Here is a 27,857-nt window from a genome sequence, read left to right as displayed (position 1 = left end):
GAGCAGTCTGCCCCACTGTTGTAGTCACTGCAATAGCTAGCACTCAGGTTTTTGCTGCAGTGGAGACAATACCTCCCCTAACTGCTTGGTAAGATACCCGTACAGTGCAAGTTTTAGTCCATCAGTGGAACCTAAGTATCTACTATTAAAGTAACAAAATAGCCTTTTTGATCAGTAGATAAAATTTAGACTTTAATATATATTAACATCAGTGATGTTATGAACAGTCAATTTATGCATAGGTAATGAACCACAAATCAGTTTACACGTGACATTCTTCACCGTTTAACTGTAATGCTAATATTGCTTTTATGGTGTTGAACATCAAGCACCAGTTCATTTCCAACCTGAACTTGGATGGGCTCATCGAGAACAACTGCAGCTTGTTTCCAGTGCGAGGACTCATCCGATGTATTCAAGCTATGGTCTTCATCTAGATGGATGTGATACCAGAAGGGAATTGCAGTGACTTGGCCAGACTTACAAATTTGTACCTAAAAATATTTAAAATATTAATCAGTTACACCCTTTTCAAAGGAGTAAGAAAATAAAGTAGTTCAAACCATTTCAATCCATTGCAGAGATACCTGTAGACGAGTAAATTCTGTACTGAAATTTTCAGCCACAGTGAGCAATTAATGTGCAGCTCTGCAGAACAGCAGTTAAGTGCACTTCTAACTTCATGTATACACAACTCACCTTCACTTCTCTGCTGGAGCTGTTCAACAGAGGGTTCATGAGATCTAACCTTAAAAGCTCTGCTGGCTTGCTCAAGGGTAGGCACGGTAAAGTGGAGAGATCCAAACACACACGAACAGGTACCTAGGAGTATATACTATAACTTCAGGCATCAACAGCCATTAAAAAGTGGAAAGTTAAAAGACTTAATCACAATGCAAAAGTTTCTAGGAATTGCCGTAATGCCTGTAAGAGACAGCCAAAATGCAAAATACACCCTTCTAATCCCTTTGAAATGTGACTGTTGGGATACAAGGCAATGAAGGAGATAGTAACAGCACAGTCACTCTTCTGTACAGTAACACTGCATCTTTCATTACTCAGACAAAACTTCTCCCACACCAGTTCCAAAGCAAATGTTACCCATTTTAGTTTATCTCAAGGTCCCTGTCTGGTCACATAAACCTCTCTTGATAACTTCGACAATATGAAAAAGTTTCAGCTCTTCAGTTTTCTTGCAGTTTACACCAAAACTAAACAGCTAGACAGCTGCAGGCTTTGGAACTGTGCCTGGAAGACACCCACCAACTTCATACCTTGAACTGGTTGATAAAAGGGGCTATATTAAACCCAAGAGTTGGTTCTATTCCTTGAACAGCACTCTCCAGTAACAGAGACTCTGATTCTACAAGCATCCCATATACCAGCACGTACTGTGGGAAAATCTTCCCTCCACTGTGAAGTAAACATCTGTAAAATGAGAGAGATTTCACCTCTAAAGCATATCATTCAACAGGAATGAAAGAACATTTAACTACATTTACGAAAGGCACACTAGTTCTTCCTCTGAAGTCAAGTGCTCATAAGCATTTGAGTTTGATCCCATTTGACCAGACAGCTGTATCATCCAAAAAAGGAAAGCTTGTCACGTAATACTAAAACTATGGAACTAAGTAATCTTTTCTCAGCGTCAGTATTGGAAATGGTGGTATTTCAAGGTGCAGATAGTGGGATTTATTCATAGCACCAGCATCTAATACTGAAGGACTGGCAGAAATGCTTAACAAAACTGGAAGTTGGGAAGTACATACTGTTGGGGGGCACTGGTTAAGGAGGCAGCATACCCACAGGGAAACAAAACCTGGTGGGAATTTAAGTCACCTTTCTTTAAGTGTTTAACTAAAGTTGACAGCAATACAGGAGACAGCATTTTTTCCTGAAAAAACACCTGAGCCTTGCTTGGTCTCTTGATACAGAATATCACGCTGCTGAGAGCAGCAACACCATAGAAGCTTTCATTCAGTGTAATATCAAACACCTCCAATTCAATACAGATTGTTTTAGGTTTCCTTTTCCTATAGCAGGCCTCTTTTCATAGGAATTGGGTAGCTAAGTAGTGCGCTGTTGGATATATTTTCATGCCAACAGATTTGAGTCTGCATATGACAAAAGTCAAGAGTAATTTCCCATTTGTTCTAAGAGAAAAAAATAAATCTTTCAAGTCATCCAAAAATTTATTCAAAACTTCGGAAAGGTAATGAACATAAATTTTCTGGAATATTCTGCCATCACTAAGCATGAAGATGAACAGAGAGGATTCCCTAGCACCACAAAAGGGGATAAACCCATTTCACATTGACTTTTTTTGCTACCCATTTCCATTATTTTATTTCTCTCGCTCTGCATTCCTTCCCACCCCTCCTGCCGTGGGTAACAGCTAGCTTTGTTGCTGCCTCCCTGGCTGTTCTAACACCACGTGTTTGTCTTTCAGCAGTCCGTTTGTTCCAACAACAGCTGGACATGTAAATGAATCTGGGTTTTTCTAACCTTGCACTAAAAGCTACCTCAGCTATTACTAAGATGCCGGCTATCCTGGGAACTTCTGACAGAGCAAGCAGTAAGATCTTCCATTCCTATTCTTGCATACAAATTATAAAGAAGTCTATGAAAGTGAAATCTTGACGCTTTTTTTAAAAGATACATGTATACAATGGTCACACCAGAAACACTCTGGGAGGTTCAACCGTTCAGAAAACAAGCTTTTCCTGCTCTGCAGAACCAACATGACAGTAATTTTGTAGGTAGAAATAATATTTTTCAAAACTTTTCAGATAATTACGGATTCCTAGGAATACTTTTGTCCCTTTATACTGTACCTGGATATTGCAGCCTTTTCCATCACCTCCTGCTGGATTAAACCTGATGTCTCTATAACATCCAAGATAATAAAACTCCACAATTTGTCTGATTTGGGTCTCTGTAGCACCACACTTTCATCTTCTAAGTGGCTGAGCCAAAACTCTAACGTTTCCTTAGGTAAATGGTTAGCTTCTGAAATTACATTAAGTGCTGCCTGATGCTGTTCTTTCTCAATAGAACTGTAGGCTCTAACTGGTCCAAGTTTGCCAGCTATAATTGGCAGGATGGAGAAGCCTTCAGATACATCTAAAATGTACAAAGGATCAGGAGCCACATCTAGAGAGCTCTTGTTTTGACTCTCTTGGAGGTTCATCCCACTGCCATGTCCATCAACCTCCATGGACTGCAAGTCTTTACTTGGATTTAATGACAACAGCACTTTGCCCATGGCAGCTTTAAAGCATTCGTGGTACGGTACATTGTTCAGCAGGGCTATTTCTGTGGATTCCAACACACATACTTGACCGTTGCCATCCTTTTCGCTAGTCGTCTGAAGACCAGCCAGAGCATTACATAATTCAGCCTCATTGCCCAAACTCAGTGTGTCGTCTCTGTCACTGAAGTCCATCCCACACTCTGAAGCCAAAGTAGAAATCTTCTGGATCTTCAAGTAGCAGTCTTGGCAGCAAACTTCCATCATCACAGTATCTCCAGTCTTCACAGAATAATCTTGGCAAAACAGCACCAAAAAAAAAGTCATGTCAGTTACTTCACAGCAAACATTAGTGAAGCAGCCATACAGTGCTTAAAAAAAAAAAAAGCGCATTATCTTCATTAGTTGTTACTAGTGTGTATGAAAGAATTGTTCTAGTCTGTAGCCCACAAGCTGAAATCTGCGACTGTGCGTTAACATTTGCCTTAAACTGTCCCACACTTGAGAATAAGTGGATTAAGCCTAAATAAGCCTTTCTATGATAAACAGATATTACTTTAAGTGTTCTGTCAACAGCAGAGCAGAACAAAAACATACTGCTGAAGAAATTGCTTTTGCTTTAAAATGCTAAATATTAAATATTTATATTTTAATACCTCCTGTTGACAAAGGTAAATTTGTAGTTACACAGAAAACAATAGCTACAGTTTAGAAAGGGTAATTTATTAAAAATAAGTTTTACTGGAACATTTACGGTGTACAGCCCAAGATGGTCTTTGGATACTCTCTGTGTATGTTCTAAGAAAGTAAATCCACTGATACAGACCAGAATTTCAAAACAAGAATGCTATAGTTTGACAAACATTTCTTTCAATGGCAACGTAGGCTAAGAGTCTCTTCCCTCCCCGACACTTTGAGTTGAACCAGCCCATGGCACTGCTGCCCCTACTGTATATCGATACTAAATTCGGAGGAACTGTGGACTACCCTGAGGGTAGAGAGGCCTTACAGAGAGATCTGGATAGACTAGAGAGCAAGTGCCTGATTCTCCACCTGGGACGGGGTAATCCTGGTTATACATACAATTTGGGGGACGAGAGGCTGGAGAGCAGCCCCGTGGAAAGAGATCTGGGGGTTTGGGTGGATGGCAAATTGAGTATGAGTCAACAGCGTGCCTTGACAGCAAAAAGGGCCAACTGTGTCCTGGGGTGCATCAAGCAGAGCATAACTAGCCGGTCGAGGGAGGTGATTGTCCCACTCTACACTGCACGGGTGCGACCCCACCTTGAGCACTGTGCGCAGTTTTGGGTACCTCAATATAAGAAGGACATCAAACTATTAAAGTGTGTTCAGAGGAGGGCGACCAAGATGGTGAAAGGCTTTGAGAGCAAGACTTCGGAGGAGCAGCTGAGGTCATTTGGTTTATTCAGCTTGGAGAAGAGGCTGAGGGGTGACCTCATCGCAGTCTACAACTTCCTCAATGAGGGCAGCGGAGGGGGAGATGCTGATCTCTTGTCTCTCTGGTGACCAGCAATAGGACACAAGGAAACAGTATGAAACTGCTTCAGGGGAAGTTCCGATTGGACATTAGGAAAAGGTTCTTCACTGAGAGGGTGGTCAGTCACTGGACCAGGCTCCCCAGGGAAGCAGTCACAGCACCAAGCCTTTCAGAGTTCAAGGAGCATCTAGACAATGCTCTTAGTCATGTGATTCAGTTTTAGGTAGTCCTGCAAGAAGCAGGGAGTTGGACTCGATGATCCTTATGGGTCCCTTCCTACTCAAAATATTCTAAGATTCTATGAAACAGGAGAATGGAAAATGGGTGAATGGAGAGTAGAGGCTGCTGGAAATGACACTGCCACTGTGTGTGTGTGGGGAACAGTATTCAAACTGAGTCCCAAATGGGGGTGAGGGGTAGGCAGGAATGTTTAGTTTTGTTTTTGTGGCAGTAGCAGGTAACAATTCCTACCTCACCTCCCCTACCTCCCTTTCACAAGTCACATCTTGACTAAGTAGAGCCAGTCAGTAGCCCCACTTTTTGGAGTTGCTCCACAATGCATTTAATTCAGTATAGGAATAAACAACTTAATGAAAAGCGTTCTCCCAGATCTTAAGCAGGTCCCTTATCTGCTTCATAGCAGAGTCCCACAAACAAGCTCTGATGCAAGGACTGTGCACTACAGTCCAGAAACATCATCAGGAACCACCTCACAGCTACTTGCTGTTGAACTTCTCCTAAACCTATTTGCTGCCACTTCCTAGTCTCTGAGATAACCTAACTAGCTCAAAACCAACACGAAACCAAGTTAACGTACTGCAACAAGAAAATCCACAGGACGTACCAAGGAGGCCCTGCACAGGATAGACTGCCTGTTCCCAGCAAGTTTCCTCACTGGGACTTGTAGATAGAGCGTTCTCATCATCAAGATGTAGTACAAACCACACCACAATAGCATCTAGTATTCCTCCTTCAGTGACTGGCAGGCTGAGCTTCCAGGGCTTTCTAGCTGCAAGGCTTTTCAGCTCCTGACCAAAGTGGAAAGAGAAAAAAAAGCGTGAGAGTTTCTTTCCATAAATAAAATGTGTTTTTTATTACACTAAGTCACCCAAATTTCTGTACCAGTCCATGAGGTACCCAACAGAAACCTGAAGTTAACAAGCTGCTACAATACCAATTATCATCATTAGTACTCACTAGCATAGGAACCGTCTTCCCACATGCAAGTGCAATTATCCACATGACCAACCTGTATCCATCAGCCATTAGAGCAAACATGCCTACATCTAAGAACATACATATTTAAAAACACTGAAAACTGCAAGAAAGGCTTTAGGCTGGCAAGGCTTGCCTTATGAGAAGTAATAAAAACAGAGCCAGTCTTTGGGCTGGATTCAAGCCAATGCTTAGGCACATGCTTCACTTAAAACCTGTGTTCAATCAGTTCTAGAAATACTGTATGTAAGCACTGAATTTGCTCGAACAGAGGTTCAGCAAAATCATTACAAAAACACTAAGTCAAAGATCTTTGAGGATATTTTCTGTGGTACCTGGGCTATAGGCTTTGTGTAAAAGCTCAGGCATGTACAATTTCACTACCGGGAAGAACTAAGATCTCCCCTAAAGGGATCAGATTATAAATTCTCCAATACTCCTAAAAGGTTTTGAATATGTAACAGGAATTAAGCCTTCTTCCATGTACAATTTTTCTTCAGTAATTACCTTCTGCTACCAACATTCACAAACATAAAAGGCCCAGCTTTAATGTCTTAGACAGTTCTGGCATAAACCAATTAACAGGAGGTCAAGCACAAGGGACCAAAGATTCTTTTAGTCACAACCACACTGCTTAGTAACAGCCTTTCCTAAACATTTATCAGCTTCCTGATCTGCTTATGTCAATATTTGTCCTCTCTAAGTTTCAATCTTAAAAACCACAGTGCAAACAAGAAGTTCCACTCTAAGAACATGAGTAACTCTCACATGCTGCATTTTTTATTTTTCCCTCTTTATTCTCATTCTGTGTTCTCCAAGAGTTGGTCTACCTCTCTTCTCACAACTGAGAGATGGCTGAACAATGCCTGTGTTAAAATTACTGGATGCTAATAAAGTTCATAATAAGATCTCACTGCTCTTCAATAAAAGTGCTTTGCTGCTAGTCATTTTTTCTGTACATCCTCAACTGGAGAGGAAAAGAGTAAGTTGAAGCTTTGCTGGCAGTAAGCCCCCTGAAGCAAGACAGCAAGAGCACAAGCATGCATCTGTTTCTCTGTATTAAAATATTAATAATATTTATTATATAATATATAATTGTAAATATAATTATATATTAAAATATTAATACTGAGAAAAATTAATATTAAAAATATTATTCCTGATTATTCCTCAAAATCAGCAGGCCCAAGGTTCTCATCCACTGGTTCTAGTAACTGTAGTGTAACATCCCTATCTTGTGGCACACAACACTTAAAAACCCACTTGAAGGCAGTTATTTCAGCTTTCCCTGCTCTCTACCATGCTGCTTATCCCATATTTATTCCTCACATTTGTCCACTGCATAAGCCTTTTTCTATTATTTATGACAATTACAGACTCGAACAGCTCTAGCACATCAGGATGGCAATTTATCAACTAGTGTAGTTAAAGAGACAGCAATGAAAATAAAGCAATGATGCAGGAATAGGCAGTAAAAACCAAAATAATGCTATGACACTTATATAGTCTGAATGAGAAAAAGGTAACTTACATTAAAAAAAGTAAATGGGACTACAAATAGAAGGAAAAACTACAGAAAGAATGCAGTTCTCAAGTTTCCTATGTCTTGATCCAGAATTTCTCAAATATTCCACACAGTAACTTCTCATGAAGATTAGAAAGAGCTAGTATCTGTAACTGTTGGCAAGAGCACAGTTCCTTTAGGGCCTGAAAGTGAGACTGAGCTTTAATTACTGGCTGCTAAGGTAAACACTCACTTCCACTCCCAGTGGCACTGATCTGCTGCCAGCAAACATGCACACAGGTAGTACCTGGCTAGGTACAAGTGTCTGCAGCCTGTAATTATAGCCACATCTCGTTCCCCCGCCTGGGAGGAACTGAGCTGCTGCTGCTAATAACAGCAGTAATAAAGTAATCAGGTAACTCAGCTGCCTTTTTTCTTTTTTTTTTTTTTTTAAATTTTGACTTATTATTTCTCTGATCTGTACTGATGTCTTTAAAGCCTCCTACAACTCATTTTGAGAAACACTGTTGTACTGTATTTTAAGTCTTTTTCTCAGTTCTGTCAATTTAGGTCTGGATAGTTAGTACAAGCAGAATAAATATAACATCCCTCTCATTCTTTGAAATACAAGTTTAGAAAATGGGTCTTTGAAATTATCTTACTAGTGCTAAGTGATTTCTTATCTGAATTTCAACCTTTAATAGGTAATTCTGCTACTGTTTGTAAGTATAGCAGGGTTTTTTTATTCCAATAGAAGCACAGACAATTTTTCTTTTTTATTTTTTAGCTGCACTGATTGAACATCCAGATGTGGCCGTGACAAAACCAAAAAGACACCAAACAAAAAAAACCCCAGGTTGAAAGTAACCTACCAGTGTTTGGAACTGCCATATTTGCCCAGTGACAAAGTAACAACAAACAGTAACCAATGATTCTGAATACATTAATTGCATTTCTTCCCTTTACCTTTGCTTATGATATCTGACCATTTCATGACAGAACACTCCATTAGTCTAACTGAAACTTCAAAGGAGCAGTTCTGAAACATGGCTTAAAGAGTAACACTGTTCTTTACTCTTTCAAATTATCTTTACATGTCTGCCAGCAGGCAGATGCTTAAGAGCAGACATCTCTCAGATGAGAGTAATAGTTTCTTATTGATGCTAGATGCAGAAGCAACATTAGGTCACAGAGAGATTGCTCCCAGTAGTATACTGAAGAGCCTTGTCTTATTTCATTTTTAATCTCAGGATGTCAGACAAGCCAACTAGGAAAAGCTATTGATTCAGAAACACTGCAATTCCTGGCCAAGCAGTAGCCAAGAATAATTTCATTTATATAACAGAATCTATTTTAAGCTCTGACTCAATGCTAACTCCTCACCACAGGTCAATAAGCAGGAAACGCGCCAGAGATCAGCTACAAGTGGCTGAGGTCCTTGCCTTACAGTTCAGGCCTATTTAGTATACGCATACAAACGTATTTTGTGAAAAATACATAAAATAATGCTACCATATTTTAGAATGCCATATTACAGAAATACCATAAGATACCAAAGGAGCTGAAGGGTGGAATCAAACTGGTTGAATAGGATAAGATAATTTCTTCATCTCCCCTCTCTTTTATGCTTACCCATCAAGACTTACAGACATTTTTATGCCAGATGTAAAATAAATCCTCTCTCTTTTGTCTTTGAAGACTAACTTTAGAGGAACAAACTAAGTCAGCTCCACAACTGCATAAATCATTTAAGATGGGTCTATTGCATTCTTCCTCCCCCTCCCTGTACGGAGGCTGGTAGTTGTTTGATCCTGTGGTGAGCTAGTTTAGTCGCCTAAACTATGCCAAACAAAGAACTCCACCTTCAAAAACTCAGACTGTCATCTGATGAATCACATCACCACACAACCAGACAAGTATCGAAACCAGCAGAGGATTTCAGTGCAGCCCCGCCAACTTTGCACTTGTGAACTGTTCTGAAGTTGAACCCAGAAAGCAAATCAGATATGGGTCTCTCATTATTCATACATAGATTACTTATAAAAGACATTAAAAAAAAAAACCATTACCTGCAGATTGTTGAAATCTACCGTCATTACTTGACAGGGTTCTGTCAGAGGTACGTAACCTCCAGGAATACGACTGAGCTTCTCGGTGGTGTAAGGTTCAACAGTTTCCTCTGAACCAGCAGAAGCGTATGTTGGGCTAAAGAACTGCACTGAATTTGACAAGCGCACACCAGCAACTTCTTGCATTCCCACTCTGGGAGTAAAGGAAAAAAGGGAAGAAATGAAACTTCAAATAATTTGACCAAAAAACCCACAGGAAATTCTTCCCAGCCTGGCTAAGTATTTTTAAATGCACAGAGTGTAAGAATAGAAAAACTAATAAAACAATTCCGTGGGGTTTTTGTTATGTTCAGAGCAGCTCTGAAGCACAGAAGTGCACATCACTTTCAAGGATCAGAACTGAACGCTGTCACTAGAAACCGAGAAAAAGCCCAATATGTCCTTTGTCAAAGGCCACAGACTTTTGCCCCCCGAAGTACAACTCATTGAGTCTTGACAGAGAATTAAAAAGAATATACCCTGTGATAGCAAGACAAATAAAGCTTTTCTTCTGCTGCATTAGACAGATAATGAAGGTGTTTCTTTCAGGTGAACAGAACAGTCAGAACAAAGACAGAGAGATATGCAATAGGAAAATGCATTTTTGGAGTCTTTCTGACATAAACATTTCATTTTGCAGTACCTTTATGTATTTATCAAGCACAATCTATGCAGAATAAGGCATTTTTCATAGTTAGATAGCTGCAAAGAAAGTCTCAGCATTGATTTCTTGGTGGAAAAGGCTTTGACAACTCAGAATATACATATCCTCTCTTGTAAGACAGAAGATCAACTAGGTTTCTAGAAACAACCTTATACGGAAAGCTTCAAAGAAGAAAGAATGCTATAACTGCTTTAAAACAATTACTTACATACACTGTCCATCTCTTAGGTTTGAGTATTTAAGATATATTCTCATTTTCAAAGTACGACTCAGGAAGTTACATGAGATGAGTCTTGCACAAGCTACACTTTAGATCATTCTGAAAAAGTACATTTGTCTGTGAAGGACCTAGTGCTTCCCATTTAAATGACAGCTATCAAGCAAATCTACATTCTTATAGTGAGATCTAGCACTCAACTAGTTGTCATTTGAACTTCTAAGTTTCTACTTCTAGAAATATTTTTAATTCTGAATCACTTTCTCAGGAACCTCCCCTCCCTGCGAAAGATCTCCCTACAACAAGTATGACTAGACAGGCTGTCTGATAATATTCTCATCAGATACCGTCATCTCCTTGAAGCTCCCGATCGCAGAATTGAGTAAGTTGCCTTTTGTCATAACCTGGATTCTTCGGCAAATATATTTTGACCATTACGCATAGCTAAAATACAAAAACGAATCAGACGCCATCTTTGGAGCAGATTCCCTAGCACTAAAAGTATATGTGACATATAGAAAGCACAAAGTAGTAAGTACTTCACAATAAATACTAAAAAAAATACAGCAACACTATCAACAATTACAATCTTCTCACCTGTTCAGTGAAGTTAAAATATCTAAGTTACAACAAGGATAAGAATGTATTCTCCTTCATTTGAAACTGAATCCATGTATTATTTTAAAAGAAATACTACAACTAAACGAGAACAGCTGCTGTACGAGGCCTATATTGTGGAAGAGGTCAGCAGATTATTACATTATCATGAACCCTTCTGGCTTCAATACCTAAGCACAGAAGTAGAGCCACTTTATTGCCTCTCTTTCTGGGGCCTAATTGACTAAAAATGAAACACTAAAAAAAACCTGAAACCTGTAATTCTTACAGTGATTTAAATTAAATTAACCCATATTCTGGCATATTTTATTCAAAATTACTAAATACAGATGCACTAATGTAGCAGACACGTTCTAGAATATTGTTTTACTGTTACATATGACTCTTGAAAGGTATCTAGTTCAAACTTGAAAAACAATATGTAGTATACTCTGGTATCTTAAAAGTTTTGTGGAAGTCTATATTTATCCTTAGTAGAACTCAAATCTTCTCACAAGTTCGTTGGTTCATTTGTTCTTCTGGAAGTAAACACATTTCACATGGATGTGAAACAACCACTTCAAAGAGAAAGCAATGACTTCAGGAGAAAGTTAAAGCTAACCATAAACCCCCCCCCCCCCAACAAAATTACATAACACCACCACAGAGTTAGGCCCTACAGTCATTCTAGGGAACACAAGCAATGGCTACAAGCAGCACCAGCTATAGTAAAGAAACATTACAATTATCACCAAAACATCAAGTAATAAAGCTACAATAGGGGGTAAACCAGCACAAAACTTTTTGTAAAGCTGGCTTAAGCACACCAAAAATAGAATTACAAGAAAACCAATATGATTTATCTAGAATTTCACTATATCCTAGGAAAAAAACCCTAAAAACAATCAGAGCACAAGAAATGCAGCATAACTTAAAATTGCTAAAACAAAGGGACAGAATACAAAGCAGAAGATCAGATCAGACACAGATAGATGACTGTGATATACAAGATTATCAACAATTGGAGTGAAAGGGGATTCCCTCCCTCAGCAAGATGAATCAGTGTTTGATGATAGATTAAACACACTTTTAAATGTACCTCAGAAACAAACCCTCAAGTATTCATAGATTTCTGGGCTCTGCATCTACTTATAACCACTCAAAAAACCCCATTAAATCATGGGGAAAAGCTCAAAGAAAAGTTGTATTAATTGCGTAAGACAGAAACTGTGCTAGATGATATAAAAAGCATGAGAAAAGAGATACTTTCACACTGCTATTTCATGAGGCATCCTGCTCAGAAAAAAACATCCAAAACACAAAGTTTTGCTGTAGATCATGAAAACACTTAAGGAAACGTGGAGACATGCACATCAGAATAATTCAAAGAGATCTGGATAGTTTAAATATGAGAATAGGCAAGTGTTTTACATAAAGCTTAATAGGACTTGTTAAAATAGACTTAAGACAGGTATTCTTACTGGAGCAAAAAGGAATCTCAAACTACAAAGGCAGGAAATTTGAAGTGAAGTTATTCTTCTTCCTACAGCATATAATTAATTTGTGGCAAACATTTTAGTGCTAGCCACCCGACCTTAAGTTATACTATTATTAGTATTAATAATAATGTTAATATATTATTAATAATGGATTGTTAACTCAGCAATCCAAAGTTACAGTACATTAACTTTCATCCTGTTTAAATTTTGTAAGGAACAGTCAATGCCATGTTTCAAGGCAAAAACCTATCTTCTAATTGATGAATAATTAACTTCTCCTAAAAGAAACTTCTTCTATGACCATCTACTATGGGAACTTCTGTCTCTTTCTGGCCACTGTCCAGGTCTACTGCATTAGAAAAATCACTGATGCAGCTTCAGTACACTGAAGCTCCTGTAAAAGTTAAGTGTTTTCTTTAATCTGCAACAAGATTAATCCTAAACAAAATACATCAAGTCCAAACCTCCCAGACAGAGACTGTCTCCATACAGTGACACTGTTCTAGAAGATGAGAATAAAAATGAATATGAAAGTAGTTGATACACAGTCAGAACTGGTCTCAGCAAAGAAACCCTACTGTATGCTAGTTCAGAATTAGGCAAGGCACATACTCAGAAAGATAATGCTAGGTGGGGTTATTAACACTTAGGCTTTACAAAATCCTGTCCTCATTTTCTGAAAGGGTTAGATCCAGCAGCGAGGTATGGAGCAGATTATAAAGAGTGTAAAATGAGGATAAAAGCCAAGTGTTAATCCAAGAATGTCCAATACAGAAATTGAGAAGTAATTTTACTATGTCACGGTTTAACCCCAGTCAGCCACACAGATTAAGCACACAGCTGCCTGCTCACCCCCCACCCCCACCCTGGTGGGATGGGGGAGAGAATCAGAAGAGCAAAAGTAAGAAAACTTGCGGGTTGAGATAAGAACAGTTTAATACTTGAAATAAAAAATAAATAATAATAATAAATAATAAGTTGTAATGGAAAGTAAAACAATGAGAGAGACAAAAAACCCAAAAACCCAGGGAAAGAAAAAAAAAAAAAAAAAGATGCAACTGCTCACCACCTGCCGACTGACACCCAGTCAGTCCCTGAGCAGCGACCACCACCCCCCAGCCAACTCCCCCCAGCTTATATACTGAGCATGACGTCACATGGTATGGAATATCCCTTTGGCCAATTTGGGTCAGCTGTCCTGGCCGTGCCCCCTCCCAGCTTCTCGTGCACCTCCTCGCTGGCAGAGTATGGGAAGCTGAAAAGTCCTTGACTTAGTGTAAGCACTGCTTAGCAACAACTAAAACATCAGTGTGTTATCACATTATTCTCATGCTAAATCCAAAACACAGCACTATACCAGCTACTAGGAAGAAAATTAACTCTATCCCAGCTGAAACCAGGACAACTATTAAGGAATTAAATTTCTTTAGTATGTGTTAAAGGCATGTATTTCAGCATAACTGAAAATCAAGAGTTTCTGATTAAGTGATCCAGAAAGTCTGAACAACAAAGCGGGGGGAGGGGGGAAGGGGGGCAGAGCCTGGAAAAGGGGTGGGGAGGATGACAGCATAAATATGTTTAGTGAAACAGACAATCAGCCATTCAAAAACTAAAGAGAACAGTAAATGAAAAATCCTCAATGAAAACCACCAAATAACAAATATGGTTCAAACTGTGCTAGAGTTTAAACATACCTGTGATGTCTACGTATCTCTTTGCATTCCACTGCCATCCCAAATATTGTAGCACTTGCAGGAATAACTCTGCCATAGTCTCCAGTACTGACATCTTGATTTTTAGGCTGTGAAAACATGAATAACAACACACAATGAGACAGTGACCTATTTCTACCATTACTGCAAAGCCTAGGTTACATATTAATAAACCATTCAAGATTACAGTCAAAACATCAGTAAGTTCTTACTGACTAGTAAAGTTTCTGGTTTTTGTCATTACAGTTGACCATTAAAGGAATTTCTTAAATACTGTTTCAATATATCCACGCATCAGCTTTACTTTTCAGTCTATTATGTCCTCTGTGTAATTCTAAAAGTGTTTTTTTAATTTGTATCCTGTTAGAATACATTGAAACATTTGGGGACCTTTCCTTTATGCATCATTCCTATACTTAACACTAGAGGTCATAAGTTTCAGTTCAGTACAATACAAAAGCTTTTAGCCCGATAAGACTTTTTTTTTTTTAAATTAGTTGGAATCAAGGCAACATCAGAATAAAAGAGAAGTCCTTCTATTTCATAAGACCTAACAGAGGTTAACCCACATAAGACTCGTCATATTACTTTGCTTAATGTATGCTAGCTAAAATGCAAAATACATAAAGTAAAATCCGAGACCAAGTGGAATTGTTCAGTCTTCCAAAAAAGTTCAAAGTTAGCAAAAATAAATTAAGAGCATAAGCATATGACATATTTACCAAATTATAATTGATTGTTCCCTAGTGTTATGATGACAAATAATTCTACCATAATTCAGCATTTTCTGCTTAGACTGACGTGACTTTCTGCTGCTAGTTGTATCTCAAAATGACTGGGTTATAATCAAACTTGCAGGAAAATAGTGCCTTTAAAACACACACAACCACCTTTGGTGTTACTTACAAAGAGGGGGGAGGGGAAGGAATGAACAGTGATCAAGAGCGAACCATCTCTGTATGATGGAAGGTTACATCAGGGAAACATGCATTGCAAGTACCTGTCTAAGAACACGAGTTCACAGAAGTACAACATATGCAGCTGACTCATTGCCTTTCACCAAAATCAAATTCATAGAACAAACCCAGATCACTCATTTTTAAAATACCAATAGGTATGAAATATTTACAAGACAGTTGTTCCTCATTCACCTGTCTGTGAATGTGTGCATATGTGCACACACACGTATATGCATGAATATATATCAAACAAAACCAGAATCCCATTTATACATATGTACCCACATCACCTACCATCGGTTGTAAAAGTAGATGTTCCCAAGCATGTATCAAGCTCTCCACAATTCCTTCTCCAAATAAACCAGCATCAACTGTTTCTGTGACAACCAAGGAAACTCTAGGTAAGAAAAAGAACACCATGAAATATAATGTATAACACACATTCCTGTTAACAATCATCCTTTTAAAGAAAAAAAAAACAAAACACCATACTGAGCTCAGAGCAAAACTTTTACCAGTGTTCTGAAGTTTCAATACAGATGAGCAATTTAATTCTTCCAACAAAATGACGTGTTTTGAATTGTTGTTAGAAGTTATTCAAGATGCAGGTAAAAGAGAATAAATATTGAGCAAGAGTTTACCATAAAACTTCTTGTTCAGCATTTATAAATAAATTGTGTGGGAAGAATCTAGTCAAAACAGGAAGATGTTTCAGCCTGGACACACAGCCAATGACACTGCAGAATATGTATTTTATCTGAATCTTGTGCAGAAGTATGCATCCATGCATGTGTGTTAAAAAGGAATTAAAAACCAACCAAACAAACTATAATCAAAGTACAATAAAATTACTATGCAGACTAATGGACCCTAAAATCCTAAATCCTTTGGATTTAAACCAAAAAACATACAGCATGATAAGACAAGACATTTCCAGAACAGTAACAATTTATTCCTGACAGGTGACACCCAGAAACTCACCATATACACTAAGAAGATACATATGATCAGTTACTGTAGCTCAGCTGACACAATTAGACAAGGCTTGACTGGCCTGCTAAACCATGGGAGCTTCATCATTTCAGATTATGAGCCTGTACCATCACCAAACACTTTATTAAATGTTAGTAATTAGAAGTAAAATGGATTATTTCCTTCCCATGTTTAATCCGCATCCCTAGTAGCAGTGAGCTGAAGTGATAAACCAGTCCTTCGCATATACCAAAACAAAAAAAAAACCCCCTCACATTTCCACCTGCTAAGAATTTACAGACCCTCCTGAAGAACCCCTGCTGAATGGGATAGCGAGCAAGGAGGAGCAGGGTAGCGTAAAAAGCCTAGATCACATATACTGAAAGCTGTAGTGCTGATTAAATTCTAACTTGCCAAGAGCAATTCCAAGCTGCTGGTTTGTCCCAGTAGTTCTTACCATGCTTTAGAAGACATTACTTAACATTGGAAAAATAAGCTACTTAATTTTCCAAAGCACATGGATCTCTGCTATACAGACAGGTGGGCAGATGTGTATAGACACACAAAAAGCTCAATACAAACACAAAAACCTGTTCTCACAGGACAAATTGCAACACCCTTCCACTGAATTTTACTCCAATATCTAAAGCCACACTCAAAGCCCTATGGATCCCTCCCATGGCAGGGTGCTCACATTCACAGCTAGAGTCAGCCCAGCCACCACCAGCCTTCCAGATGCAAACAACCAGGAGCCCATGCACATGACATGGCACCTTCTTGCCTCCAAACACAGTAGCACTCTCCTTAGGGGACAGAGGGGAGGGGAGGTTTTCCCTCACTCCCTGATCAGAAGAGGCAGACAATCTGCAATTTCTGATCTCTCTGACAAATACAAAAGTTGACGTGGAGTTGCAGGGGTGTGGTATGTCCCAGAAACAGCTTTCCTTTGCAGGCCGTATTACATACCTCCATCCTATTCATGGGCTGCAGAAGTGAGCCACAAGTTGTTAAGTATAAAAGTGTGTTAAAATGACTTTTATGATGTAGTAATCTAATTTCTCTTTTCCTATTGCTGCAATATAATTGCATATGCCCCAAAGCTCCCACCATCATAAAATTAAACTCCTTAACGTATGACATTGTTGATCTACCATAAATATTAGTACAATTTAAAGAACACGTTATCATTTCTGCACTGCTCTATAAAAACATAAAACATACAGAGAACCTTCTCACATTATGGGTAATATCATAGGCAAAGTTATTTCCTGTTTAGGTCACAGGGTACTTTGTTTTCTTGAAATTAAGAGCATATTAAAAATACTATCACCACAGAGCACAACAACGTACCTTTCAGGTATGTGCTTTGGAATTTCTATATCAAGTGACTTCAAATGCAGAAGTTTGATCTCTCTTTCCATATTATTTGCTGCGACCACATCACGGGCAAGTTCATACATGGTTTTTGATAATTCACAGGCATAGACAGAAGATGCTCCTGCCTTTTTTGCAAACATACTGAAAAACAAGAATCAGGGCTTTTCCCCTCCAGTTTAAATCATTTTAGGTAAAGCATGACAAGATACTGAGTTTTCTTAAGTTCTATTTCCGCATATGCTTCATATTTCTAAGAAAACAGTTCAAGTCTAAAAATCATCATTAAGTGAACTAGTATCTATTGTGTGAACACTGATATCCTCTTGATATGCTATCACCAAAAAAAAAAAAAAAAAAATTTACAGGTAGCATAAGGATATTCCCCCAGCTATGCTAAATCCACTCTTTATACTAGACTCAACACTTAAAGAGTGTTTAAGTGTCATGTGTCATGACACATGACATTACAACTCCAAAACCAACATGAGTAATTCAATTTATATAGCAGTTATTGGCACAAAAAGCATCTGCAACAAATAATTAAAAAAGGGTTGAAAAAATACTACTAGACACTAACCTTCAGACTCACTGACTTCGGAAAGCTTTGTTTCCTTTCTTAAGTTTTGTCTCAATAAAGGCATGAAAGTCAATTTTTTTTTTCACTAGGAACTAAATTTTGTTAAACAAGTATGTTTCTATTAAGTTCATGTTAAATATGCACTTATGACACACCTCAAAATTCCTGTTCCTGTTCCAATATCAAGGACAGATTTGCACCCTGAGCGGACAGCATTCTCAATTGCGTTTAGGTAAGTAAGGTTCCTCTTGGTATCGTTGAGCATGATGAAGTGCCAGCGCTCCACAAGCCAGTTTGCAACACGGTAAAAATTCTCCTTTGCATCAGCAAAGTCTGGGTTAAGCTTCACTGCTTTATGAAAATACCCAGCTGCTTCATCTCTAAAGCCCATTCTAGTAGTAAAAATGACAAATAAATAGAAAGCATGCATTCAACTGCCAAGTATCTGTATAAATCTGTGGGTCTGTAAAGAGGTCTTACATCAATTAAAACACGAAAATATTTCTAAAGATAATCTTTCTAAATACTGATATTACTTTATGAAAAAGAATGACTTACAGCTCTACATCAAATGACTTTAAAATGCAAAGGTAGTCCAAAAATATCATTGCGTGCACCAGTCTTCATCCACTACTACATCCTTTGACAAACTAGAACACATTTTACAAGAACTTGCTGCAACAATGTGACAGCAGTAACTCTGCAATCCAATCTCACAGATTTTCAAGTCAAGAGAACGCTACAAACCTCAAAACCGTTTTACCATATTTAACTGGAACATATTGGAAAACAAATAAATTTTGAGTTGCCAGCACTTGCACTAAGTGGCAATTTTGAAATTAAGTTGTGAACTTGAAGCAAGTTTTTATGATCCCTATAGCATATTCTCAAATCAGACAGCACTTAAAAACCCCAAAAATCTATGAAATGCAAGAAACGTACATTTTAATACAATGCTGGGAGAGTTGTTCCTTAAAACAAACAAAGTAATCACAAAAAGCAAACCTAATTAAAACTATCTGGATCCACGACCTATGATTTCACTCTTAAAATTCCAGTCTCAAAAGACCTTAGAACCCTGAGCAACAGCAAAGCACCGTTTTTTCCACTGTTTGGAGAAAGCAGGAAAAGAATGCTTTACACTAATAAATAAAAGCATAAGCTCAAACCATTTAAGAACAGCCCTACACAGTACAGTATACACAACCAGCTTCTTCACTTCAAAGGTCTGTAACGTGACCTCAAGAAGGACCAGAATTAAAAGACAGTATTCAAAGGCAGTAGTTCTCAGGGATCTAACAGGAAAGAAAGGAAGAACTTAAAAAATTGTAGGTTAACCACAACAATAGTTAACAGAGTGGCTCTGAACAATTTTGGTCTCTTTTTTGTTTAGTAATTCCTTAATAAATGGTTAGAAAATATTTGAAGGCAGTGCTTTTACTTTTAAGTTTTTACTTCAGTAAAAGTGCTTTTACCTTTTTTCTTTTACTTTTGCTGTGACTATCAACATTTATTTTAGCATTGGCTGCCCTATTTTAAGCTGACAAACAGATTTGAAGTTCAACAGTACACACTATACAGCATTAAGCATATGCTTGCATTTACTTCTTTTATGCACATTTTACGTTCTCTGCTGAATTGGGCCTTGTTTATTAACATACAATACTAAATGTGAACCTTACAAAAACCAAATATACATTACTACAAACCTGAAAAGATGTTCTCCCATACTATTACATATCACTTCATCATTCGGATACAGTTCAAGTGCTTGTTCATAACAGTTAAACAGATCTTGAATCCGTGCCAGAGAATCTAGCTCTTCTGCCCATTTGAACAGAGTAAACTGAAATGTTTCCTAGAAAATAAAACATACACCACTGAGTTGCCGGTAGTTACCTGAAGTAGGGAACTGAGCCCTGAAAACATGCAGAGGTATCCTGACATGCACCTGAACACCCTCATTTCCCTAAGCAGCAGCATACAATTGTTTGCTATCATCCCAAGTTAGTTGGCTCACTTGAAGAAGCAGAGTATCATCACCCAGCAGTGTATACTAAGAGCCTGAGTGTATATTAATGCATGCTATACTACAAGCCAATACTAACAAGTCCCTATTTTTATCAGTTAGTTACAGTCTAAAAGTGTATCAATCCCCTTTCCATAGGCATACAGAGCTTATTAAACAAGTTACTGTCTGTCTCCATTATTACTGTTTTCTGCTTTTATTTTGAAGACTGAATAGGAAAATCAGTTACATACAACAAATCACAAGCACAAAACATGTCACAAAGCCTCAAGAGAAATATGGTAAATAAAATTGTTTCAAGCAATTCAAAGAGCACTTACTTTGACACTAGCTTTTAACTCAGGAGCTAGATTTAGTACCAGGAGATAATGAGCATATGCAGTTCCAAAATCCTGGTCCTCCAGGCAATGCTGAGCACTCTGCAAAGACCTGGAAACCAACTCCCGCCTGCCGGCTTCCTGACCACCTCTATGGTTACAATGAAATTTAGCGTTTGAGTTGGGCATTCTGAAGGATGTAAATACTCGCTCTTCCTTAAAAAAAAAAAAAAAAAAAAAAAAAGTTGTGTATACTGTAGGCCAAAACAGTTGCACAGAAAGCTGACAGATCAAACAACATTTTAATTTTCACTGGCATTAGTAAAAACATCCTCCCTCCCCACAAATCCTAAGCATTCAAAAACATGCTCATCTTTATGCCATGGATAATTCCATCAACTTTTGAACAGTGAACACTCATTTTAAAGTCAAGTGCACATCATGTTTATGTTAGACCAGGTCCTGGAAACAGGTTACATTTCTTTGCTTTATAAAATTAGGTTTTGTAATACATATTTTAGCATGTCTCTGAGCAAACAGTTTTGCACACTGTAAGCTCATGCACTCATAAGTTTCATAATCAACCACAAAATCGGCTGGTTAAAACTTCTCAACTTCAACAACAATGTCTTCATAAAGCAAAGACTCCCAGAAAAAGAGCTAACGAGCTCACAGCTTATATTACACAAGGCAACATGACTATTTTTCCCCTTAAGAAAACGTTAAAGAGTTATCAGAATCAATATGCACATTTTTATAACTGCCTTGGTTACCACTTTAACTTTTAATGCTTACTTACGTAAGAGGGCCTAATACCGCCTTCAGGATTTTCAGACGTATCCTAAAGCTGAAGAAAGTGACGTTACATGGGGCTGCAAGAAACACAGCACCATCACAACTAAGCCTTTTTTTGTTTGTTTTCTTCTTAAAAAAACCCCACCAAACATCGGCCACCTCTCAAGCGAGCACCAGTAATTTACACAGGGTCACGCAAAACCAGGGAGGGCCGTGCAAACTCGCCTGCCGTACAGATTTGGGGGCCCGGGGGCAGAGAGGACGAGGGGGCCGGCTCCGACCGGCGGTGAGCGGAGCGCAGCGCTGCCGGAAAGCCTCGCAGGCCGCACTGCCTCCGGCCGCTGCCCCACCCGCGGGGCGCCCCAGGGCCGCTGCCCCGGCGCAGGGAAAGCAGCGCGGCAGGATGAGGGTCTTCCCCTGCGGCCGGGCCAGGGCGCCGGGCGCTCCCGGGACCATCACCTGCTCGACACGGAACGGGGCTCCCAGGAAGCCGACGAGCACGCTGCAGGCCGCCGCCATCTCAGTGCCGGGCAGAAGTCATCACGCATGCGCAGGCCGGCAGGCGCGGAGCCGGGCGTGAGCGAGCTGTTGGCGGTCGGTCCCCGAGGGGGCGGCCCGCAGGCCGGCCGCCTCCCCTCCGGCCTCGGGGCTGCCCCGAGGCGGGGGCGGCGAGAGCCGACCGCAGGCAGGGAGGCACGGACCCCTCTGCCCTCGCCGAGTGAATCGCTCCCTCAAGCTGCTCCCGGCGAGTCCGGGCCCCGCTCGCCTCCGCCCCGGGGGCGGGAGGTGCGCGTCTCCTTCGCGGACGCGTTCAAGGACCGTAAGGCCTAACGCGGGATTGTGCACAGCAAGATTAAAAAATAATTTTGCTTAATCTTTATTTCTGTTCAATTTGTGACAAAAGCCCCCCCCCAAGATTTTTTCTACAATTTTTAGGCGTAGACATTCACTTATTTTACCTTTTATTTGCTTAAGGGAACAGCTAAGATTTACATGTTTAAGAACCAAGAAAAAAATAGAATGCCAGAAACCAGTATTACAGAAAAGCTAATGCTTTGAAAGGTGTCAAGGAGGTGGCACTATGCGACTAAAATAACATTCATAACTGTATTGGTAAGTAAAAGGTTTGAGAAAAGTACAAACAAAACTCTGTAAACAATTTATATTTTTAATACTAGTTTAGCTTGTTACTTTTCAGGTGAAACATGGCGAATTGACTAGAAACTGTCTTAACATTTCTTCGTATCAATATACATGTGGAATAAAAGTATTTTCATTGTCCATGTTCTTTATCCACATCCAATCTTTTAAAGCTGGTAATTCAGCTCGTATGAACACAGGACTAGAAGTGACCCACAGCAATGCTAAATCCAGTCCCTTGCCGTTCAATGCTGTTCAGACCTGCTCTACAGATCAGAACTACCACCTTAAATGTTTACCAGATGTAGTGTAAGAACTGCATGCTGTGCAGGCACTGCCTATGTCTGCCCTGCAGTTATGGTGTTCCTAAAATTTAGTTTTAATTCCACTGTTGGTAAGTCCCAGGAATTACAGTTGAGGACAACATTCACACCACCTAGTTTTAAGTCTTAAACAAGTCCTAGTTATCTTGGGCCTTTGACTAACAACTCCGCTCTGCAGCAACAGAGATTGCAAGGAGCAAAATTCAGAGCTTTGCTCCGCATCTCCAGCCCCTTATCTTGCTCCCTCCCATGCCTACACCACCACTTACCTTCTTTCTCTGTGGAGCCTGGCAGGCCGCCTGCTCCGGGGAACAACCACATGCAGGGCTGTGGAGCGCAGATCTTTCCTAAAAAAGGCAGAGTTCATTTGGTCTTGTCCTACTTCTGGGACAAGAACAGGGCATGGCATTGTTTCCTAATTGTGAAATGTTTGGAAGCTGTTCATCTTTACTTTCCTTCTCTAAAGCGTGAATGCAGCTCTTCCAGGCTTTTACAGCTGCGGATGTTCTATATGCCTTCACTTTTGAGAAACAAATGAATACCACTTAAAAATGTCAGGCCAACATTTTGAACAAGATGAAAATAGCACATATGGAGGGGGAACATAAGACTAAACGAAACACAGTGGCAGTTAAACTGTAATCCACGGCAAACTTAATTACTACTCTATAATATTATAAGAGAGGGGAAGTCTACAAACATTTTGAGAGAAGTGACCCAAAGGAAAAAACTGAGAATAGGCAACCCGAATGACACTAGAATCAACTTCTGAAAGAGGAAAGACATGCTAGAAAAACATAAAATAAGAACTGGTAAAGCCCTTGGGCTGGATGAAGTCCATGAGGATGTGCAAATATTAGTATCAGAAAGTATTGAATATTTTATATGTGAACTGAGCTCTAAAGGAAGATATAATATCTTATTAAATCAACTAGTATCAACAAGCACTCAAGCCTTCCTTCAGTTTTGAAAGAAAAGCTATGAACTTTAAATTAGTTACAGATGGGGAACAAGCTTCTCTGAATTTAGCTTAATTATGCTTCCCAGCTAGAGGATGATAGTATGGGCAAAAAGAAAGTATTAGCACCTGTGGGATATAGGGGGGGAGAGAGAGACAGACAGAAAAAAAGAGTACAGGCAATTATCACCTGTGGACAGTGAGGTGAAACAGGAGCTGGACTGTACCAAATACAGTAATGAGCCCGTATCTCTGTAGCTCCATGATTCTCCAAACTTGTTCAGCTGTATTTTTTTTTTTGTCAGAGCACATGCCAGATGGATAGCATAAATGCTTTACAGTGCCTATTTTTAAGCATAAATTAAGTAGTACTGTGTGCTAATTTGACCCATTTGTGGGAGAAGATTATTAAAAAGCGTCAGTGTAAAATCCTTGCAATTTGCAAGAGTCAGTTCAGTTCAAAGGCTGGGGAGGCTAGCTGTTAATCTCATACTCACAAATTTTTAATGGAACACTTCAGAAAAAAAAAAAGGCCACAGAATATAATGTTTGCAACACTGAAAAAGCATACAGCTGCATACTAAAATAATTCGTTGGGTAAAGCCTGTGCTGTAAAGGAGTGCCAGAAAGGAATGCCCATCTTATCAGATATATACATGATTGCCATAATAATCATCACATTGGTTGACAGTAGAATAAATAACGTTGGTCTGCATCATGGGTGGTCAGAGATTAGCCTGTTTCTATCTGCACTCTTGATGGATGAGAGGAGAGAGAACATGCAGCCTAGCGGTACCTCACATGTGCATAAGGCCCCTAACATCTTGCAAACCAACAGTGATGAGAGTCGTGAGCAAGATGGGAGTTAAAAGGAAACTCTATAAACCTTCTATAAACCCATGACAGGACTTTTTTCCTAACGGAGGTAGAATTGCTTAGACAAGAGAAGAAACTACAGTACCTTGGAAGGATGCTATTGCTAATGATGTTTTCAACAACTCAACACAGCTGTGTGCTGCAAATGGTGGGAGTTGATATCGGTGCTCTGTAATGTCAATAAAACGGAAAGTTAAATTCACTAATTTCTAACCCATCTCTCTGTAACATACAGACTGGAGACACAATCAGCCACAGATCAAAACATTCTCCTTCATGAAAATCAGGATGTTGAAGTGGCCAGACAAGAACATAAGGAAGGTAAGATGGAACAAAACATACGCTATGCTGGTGTATGCCTATTGTACAAAATGACTTGAAGAGGGTATTTCCTGAAACCACGCTTGCAATGAATGTCGAGGGAAAATAACCAAAGCTAAGATAAATACATGATATATGGACAGGATGTTGCCAGAGCTTCATATAGTCAATCTATGTCATAGCCTCTTAAAAGAGGCTACAAGGCGGCTGTAAAATTTGATGACCTTGAGTAGGGAATGGCAGAAAAGAGGAGAATTTTCTAAACTGCTGATATAAAAACACTTCTAGCCTTAATTAGTGAAGAAAGTGCAACTCTTGCTCATTAGATAGTAATTTTTGTCCATTTAAATTAATGGGTTATTATTTCTCTTCAGTCTTCCATCTCAGGTTTTTTTTTTTTTTTTAAATCACAGTTCTGCCATTTCAGGGTCCGACAATGTTTTGAACTGGTGGGTCAGGTTTAGGAAAAGATGTATTTAATAACTTTGGTGGTAGCTGGTATGTTGTCTGGATACCAATACTGGATAAACAGTGTAGAATATCAACATAATAGTGAATTTGCTTCCATGCTTTATTATGTAAATACAAGTTAACTCTTTTTATTCTGGGAAAAATGTGTTACATGTATGTATTTCTGTTGGACTACTGCTGCTTCTATTATCTGCAACTAGAATGGAATACATTTTTACTTCTCATGATTAAGGTAGATGGACCAATTTCCCCTAATGGACCTGTCATGGTAGGACAAATCTAAATTTTAGACCTGGTGGTTTTTTTGCCAGCTAAAACACCTCAGGGCTAAGCTAAACATTCATATTTTTTCTTCTTTTTTTAAAATTTTAATGCAAGCAACTCCACACAATGCATGCAACCCAATTACTTTACAACACTTCAGTGGAATTATAATAGGGAAATTACAGTAACTATAAACAAGCATGAAAAAATATTATTCTAATTTTAATCCTGAAGACAACTACAGGACAAAGTAAAACTATTCATGGAAGGCCTACTTACTCTTGAAATGCTGCTCCAGTAATCTAAACAAAGATAAGGATTGTTTGTTATTTCTTTAAGGTGTTTTTTTAAAATTCTTTTTAAATGGAGTTTTGAGTAGCATAGTAACTTCTCAGTTAAATAATACTAGAAAATAAATATCACAGCAGATAGTGTGATCTAGCAGGTGGGACACTTGGCTGAAAGGCTGAATGTTCAGGGTCTGCTTTCAGTAACACCTCCTGGCCTGCTGTGATTTCAGACACATGATCTGCACTTTTAAGTAGCAGCTGATTCGGAGAGGCCACACTCATATTTAAGACTACTTTCAGGAACTATGATTACTCATGAGCCTCCGTGTCAAGCCCCCCCTCCCCACCCCTTTTACACAATTGAGTTTTCTTATTTTCCTCACCCACATGAACAATAAGGACATTATCTTTGCCTTTGATCACGAAATTCTGTGCTTACTCACTTGAGCTCAGTGACCGCTGTCAGGTGGGTAACACACCCCCTCAGTCTGGTTTCTGAAGCAGACTCTCAAGTAGATAGTTATTAAAAAACCTAAATATTTGCAAAATTGAATCCTACCTGATACACTGATTCTACAAACAGGAGTAATTTTAAATGAGAGTCCTGAAGTGCCCACCTATTTACACACATAACTTCTGCAGGTCAGTGCCTGGGGTCATACAGAGGAAGGTTGACAGTAACGTGGCTGGCTATCTTCACCTCAGTCATTTCCAGAAATCTTAGGTGCTACTTTTTAAACGAAAGACAAAAGTAGCTTTTTTTTAGCGTGAGCCTTCAAAATGTAAGTTATAGCCAAAAAAGGCAGCTCTATTTTGTTTCTCTGGCCAATGCAGACTAGGCTTAACTGTGGGCCCAACAATAATACATTTAAATTAATAACAAAGCTCATTGCTTCAAAAGGAGCATGAACTAACACTAAATTTGCCAAAATACAGAAAGTGAAATAGATTATAGTTACTCCCAAGACATCTAGACATATATTAATGACTAAAACATATACCCCAATCATCTAAAAAAGTCCCGCCAAATCACTACTTTAAACCATTAAAACAATGAAATTATAGCTAAATTATGAATACAAGTATAATTATAAGCCTTTTCTGTTTTCTTCACGAGCTTCCTAACATTCTTAACCAAAACAATTCAGCATCGAGTGGTCTTCTCAAGGTCTTGCTCTTGCTGCAGTACTTGTTCATGGCAACTGTTTGTATTAGTTTATGAAATGAAGACATAAAGGTGAGGCTGCATCTACTTTACTCAGTATTTCACGGCCAGGCATACGAACAGGACAGGGGCAGGTGACCACCACCAGCCTTCTCTGCCGGCAGACCGCCACCACAAAGCGGACACCGACACCGCGACTGGTTTTGGACCAAGCGGCCCGTGTGCTGCTCTGTGCTTCCTTCCACCGAGAGCCTGCTCTGCCCCTTCCTAAAGCCCACGGACGTTTCCGCGAGGTGAATCACCCACCCGCGGCAGCTCAAACCCGGCGGCCTCCCCGCCCTGCCAGATGGGGACAGGCAACCCGCGGCCTGCCGCAACAAGCCGTTGCGTTTGCGGTACGGACTCTCCCGCCCAGCCATGGCACCGCGCCCGCCCAGGCCCTGCCGGGTCTCTGCTCTGCCGGGCCCCCTTGCAGCTCCCCCGAACGAGGGGATCTTCGCCTGGGGGACCCGGCGGCTGGTAGGGGAGTACCTGCCCGCGTCCCCCGCACGGGGACGCCTACAACGGCCGAGCGAGCTGTTCTCCCAAGAACTGCGCGCCCACGGCGCTCGGCCTTGTGTAACCGCCGCCGCGGGGCGGGAAGGAAGGGGCGGGCGGGAGGCGGGCCCCGGCGCGGCAGGCCGCCCCGCTCGGCAGGGCGTGGTCCGGCGGCGGCGGTGGCGGCGGGCTGCCGGGAGCGGGGCGCTCCTCTGCCGCGCC

At 39.8% G+C, this 27,857-nt stretch overlaps 1 protein-coding gene across 5 annotated transcripts; it reads right to left on the bottom strand.

The window, feature by feature from the left end:
• Window positions 1-179: 179 nt before the first annotated feature.
• Window positions 180-27,717, bottom strand: PRMT9 (protein arginine methyltransferase 9). Of its 5 annotated transcripts, XM_076337095.1 has the most exons (17): window positions 26,377-26,662; window positions 25,923-25,945; window positions 24,673-24,756; window positions 23,023-23,100; window positions 21,295-21,367; window positions 20,499-20,711; window positions 19,859-20,007; window positions 18,305-18,541; window positions 17,546-17,713; window positions 15,518-15,620; window positions 14,247-14,353; window positions 9,537-9,729; window positions 5,593-5,776; window positions 2,835-3,546; window positions 1,275-1,428; window positions 700-822; window positions 180-494 (listed from the first exon to the last, which is right to left on the bottom strand). In XM_076337095.1, the coding sequence occupies exons 6-17, from the start codon at window positions 20,682-20,684 to the stop codon at window positions 279-281; spliced, it is 2,532 nt and encodes an 843-aa protein (XP_076193210.1). In that variant the 5' UTR covers window positions 20,685-20,711; window positions 21,295-21,367; window positions 23,023-23,100; window positions 24,673-24,756; window positions 25,923-25,945; window positions 26,377-26,662; the 3' UTR covers window positions 180-278. The 5 variants fall into 5 exon arrangements, with proteins under 5 accessions (XP_076193210.1, XP_076193209.1, XP_076193213.1 ...); XM_076337094.1 differs by lacking the exons at window positions 25,923-25,945; window positions 26,377-26,662 and adding an exon at window positions 27,630-27,717; XM_076337098.1 differs by lacking the exons at window positions 25,923-25,945; window positions 26,377-26,662 and adding an exon at window positions 27,630-27,717 and having other exon boundaries at window positions 20,499-20,707.
• Between the last annotated feature and the right edge of the window lie 140 nt (window positions 27,718-27,857).

Source organism: Aptenodytes patagonicus, chromosome 4, assembly GCF_965638725.1.
Source record: "Aptenodytes patagonicus chromosome 4, bAptPat1.pri.cur, whole genome shotgun sequence".
Classification (NCBI taxonomy): Eukaryota; Metazoa; Chordata; class Aves; order Sphenisciformes; family Spheniscidae; genus Aptenodytes; species Aptenodytes patagonicus.
The sequence above is the reverse complement of the archived record's forward strand: the minus strand, read 5'-3'. Positions and strand labels throughout refer to the sequence as shown.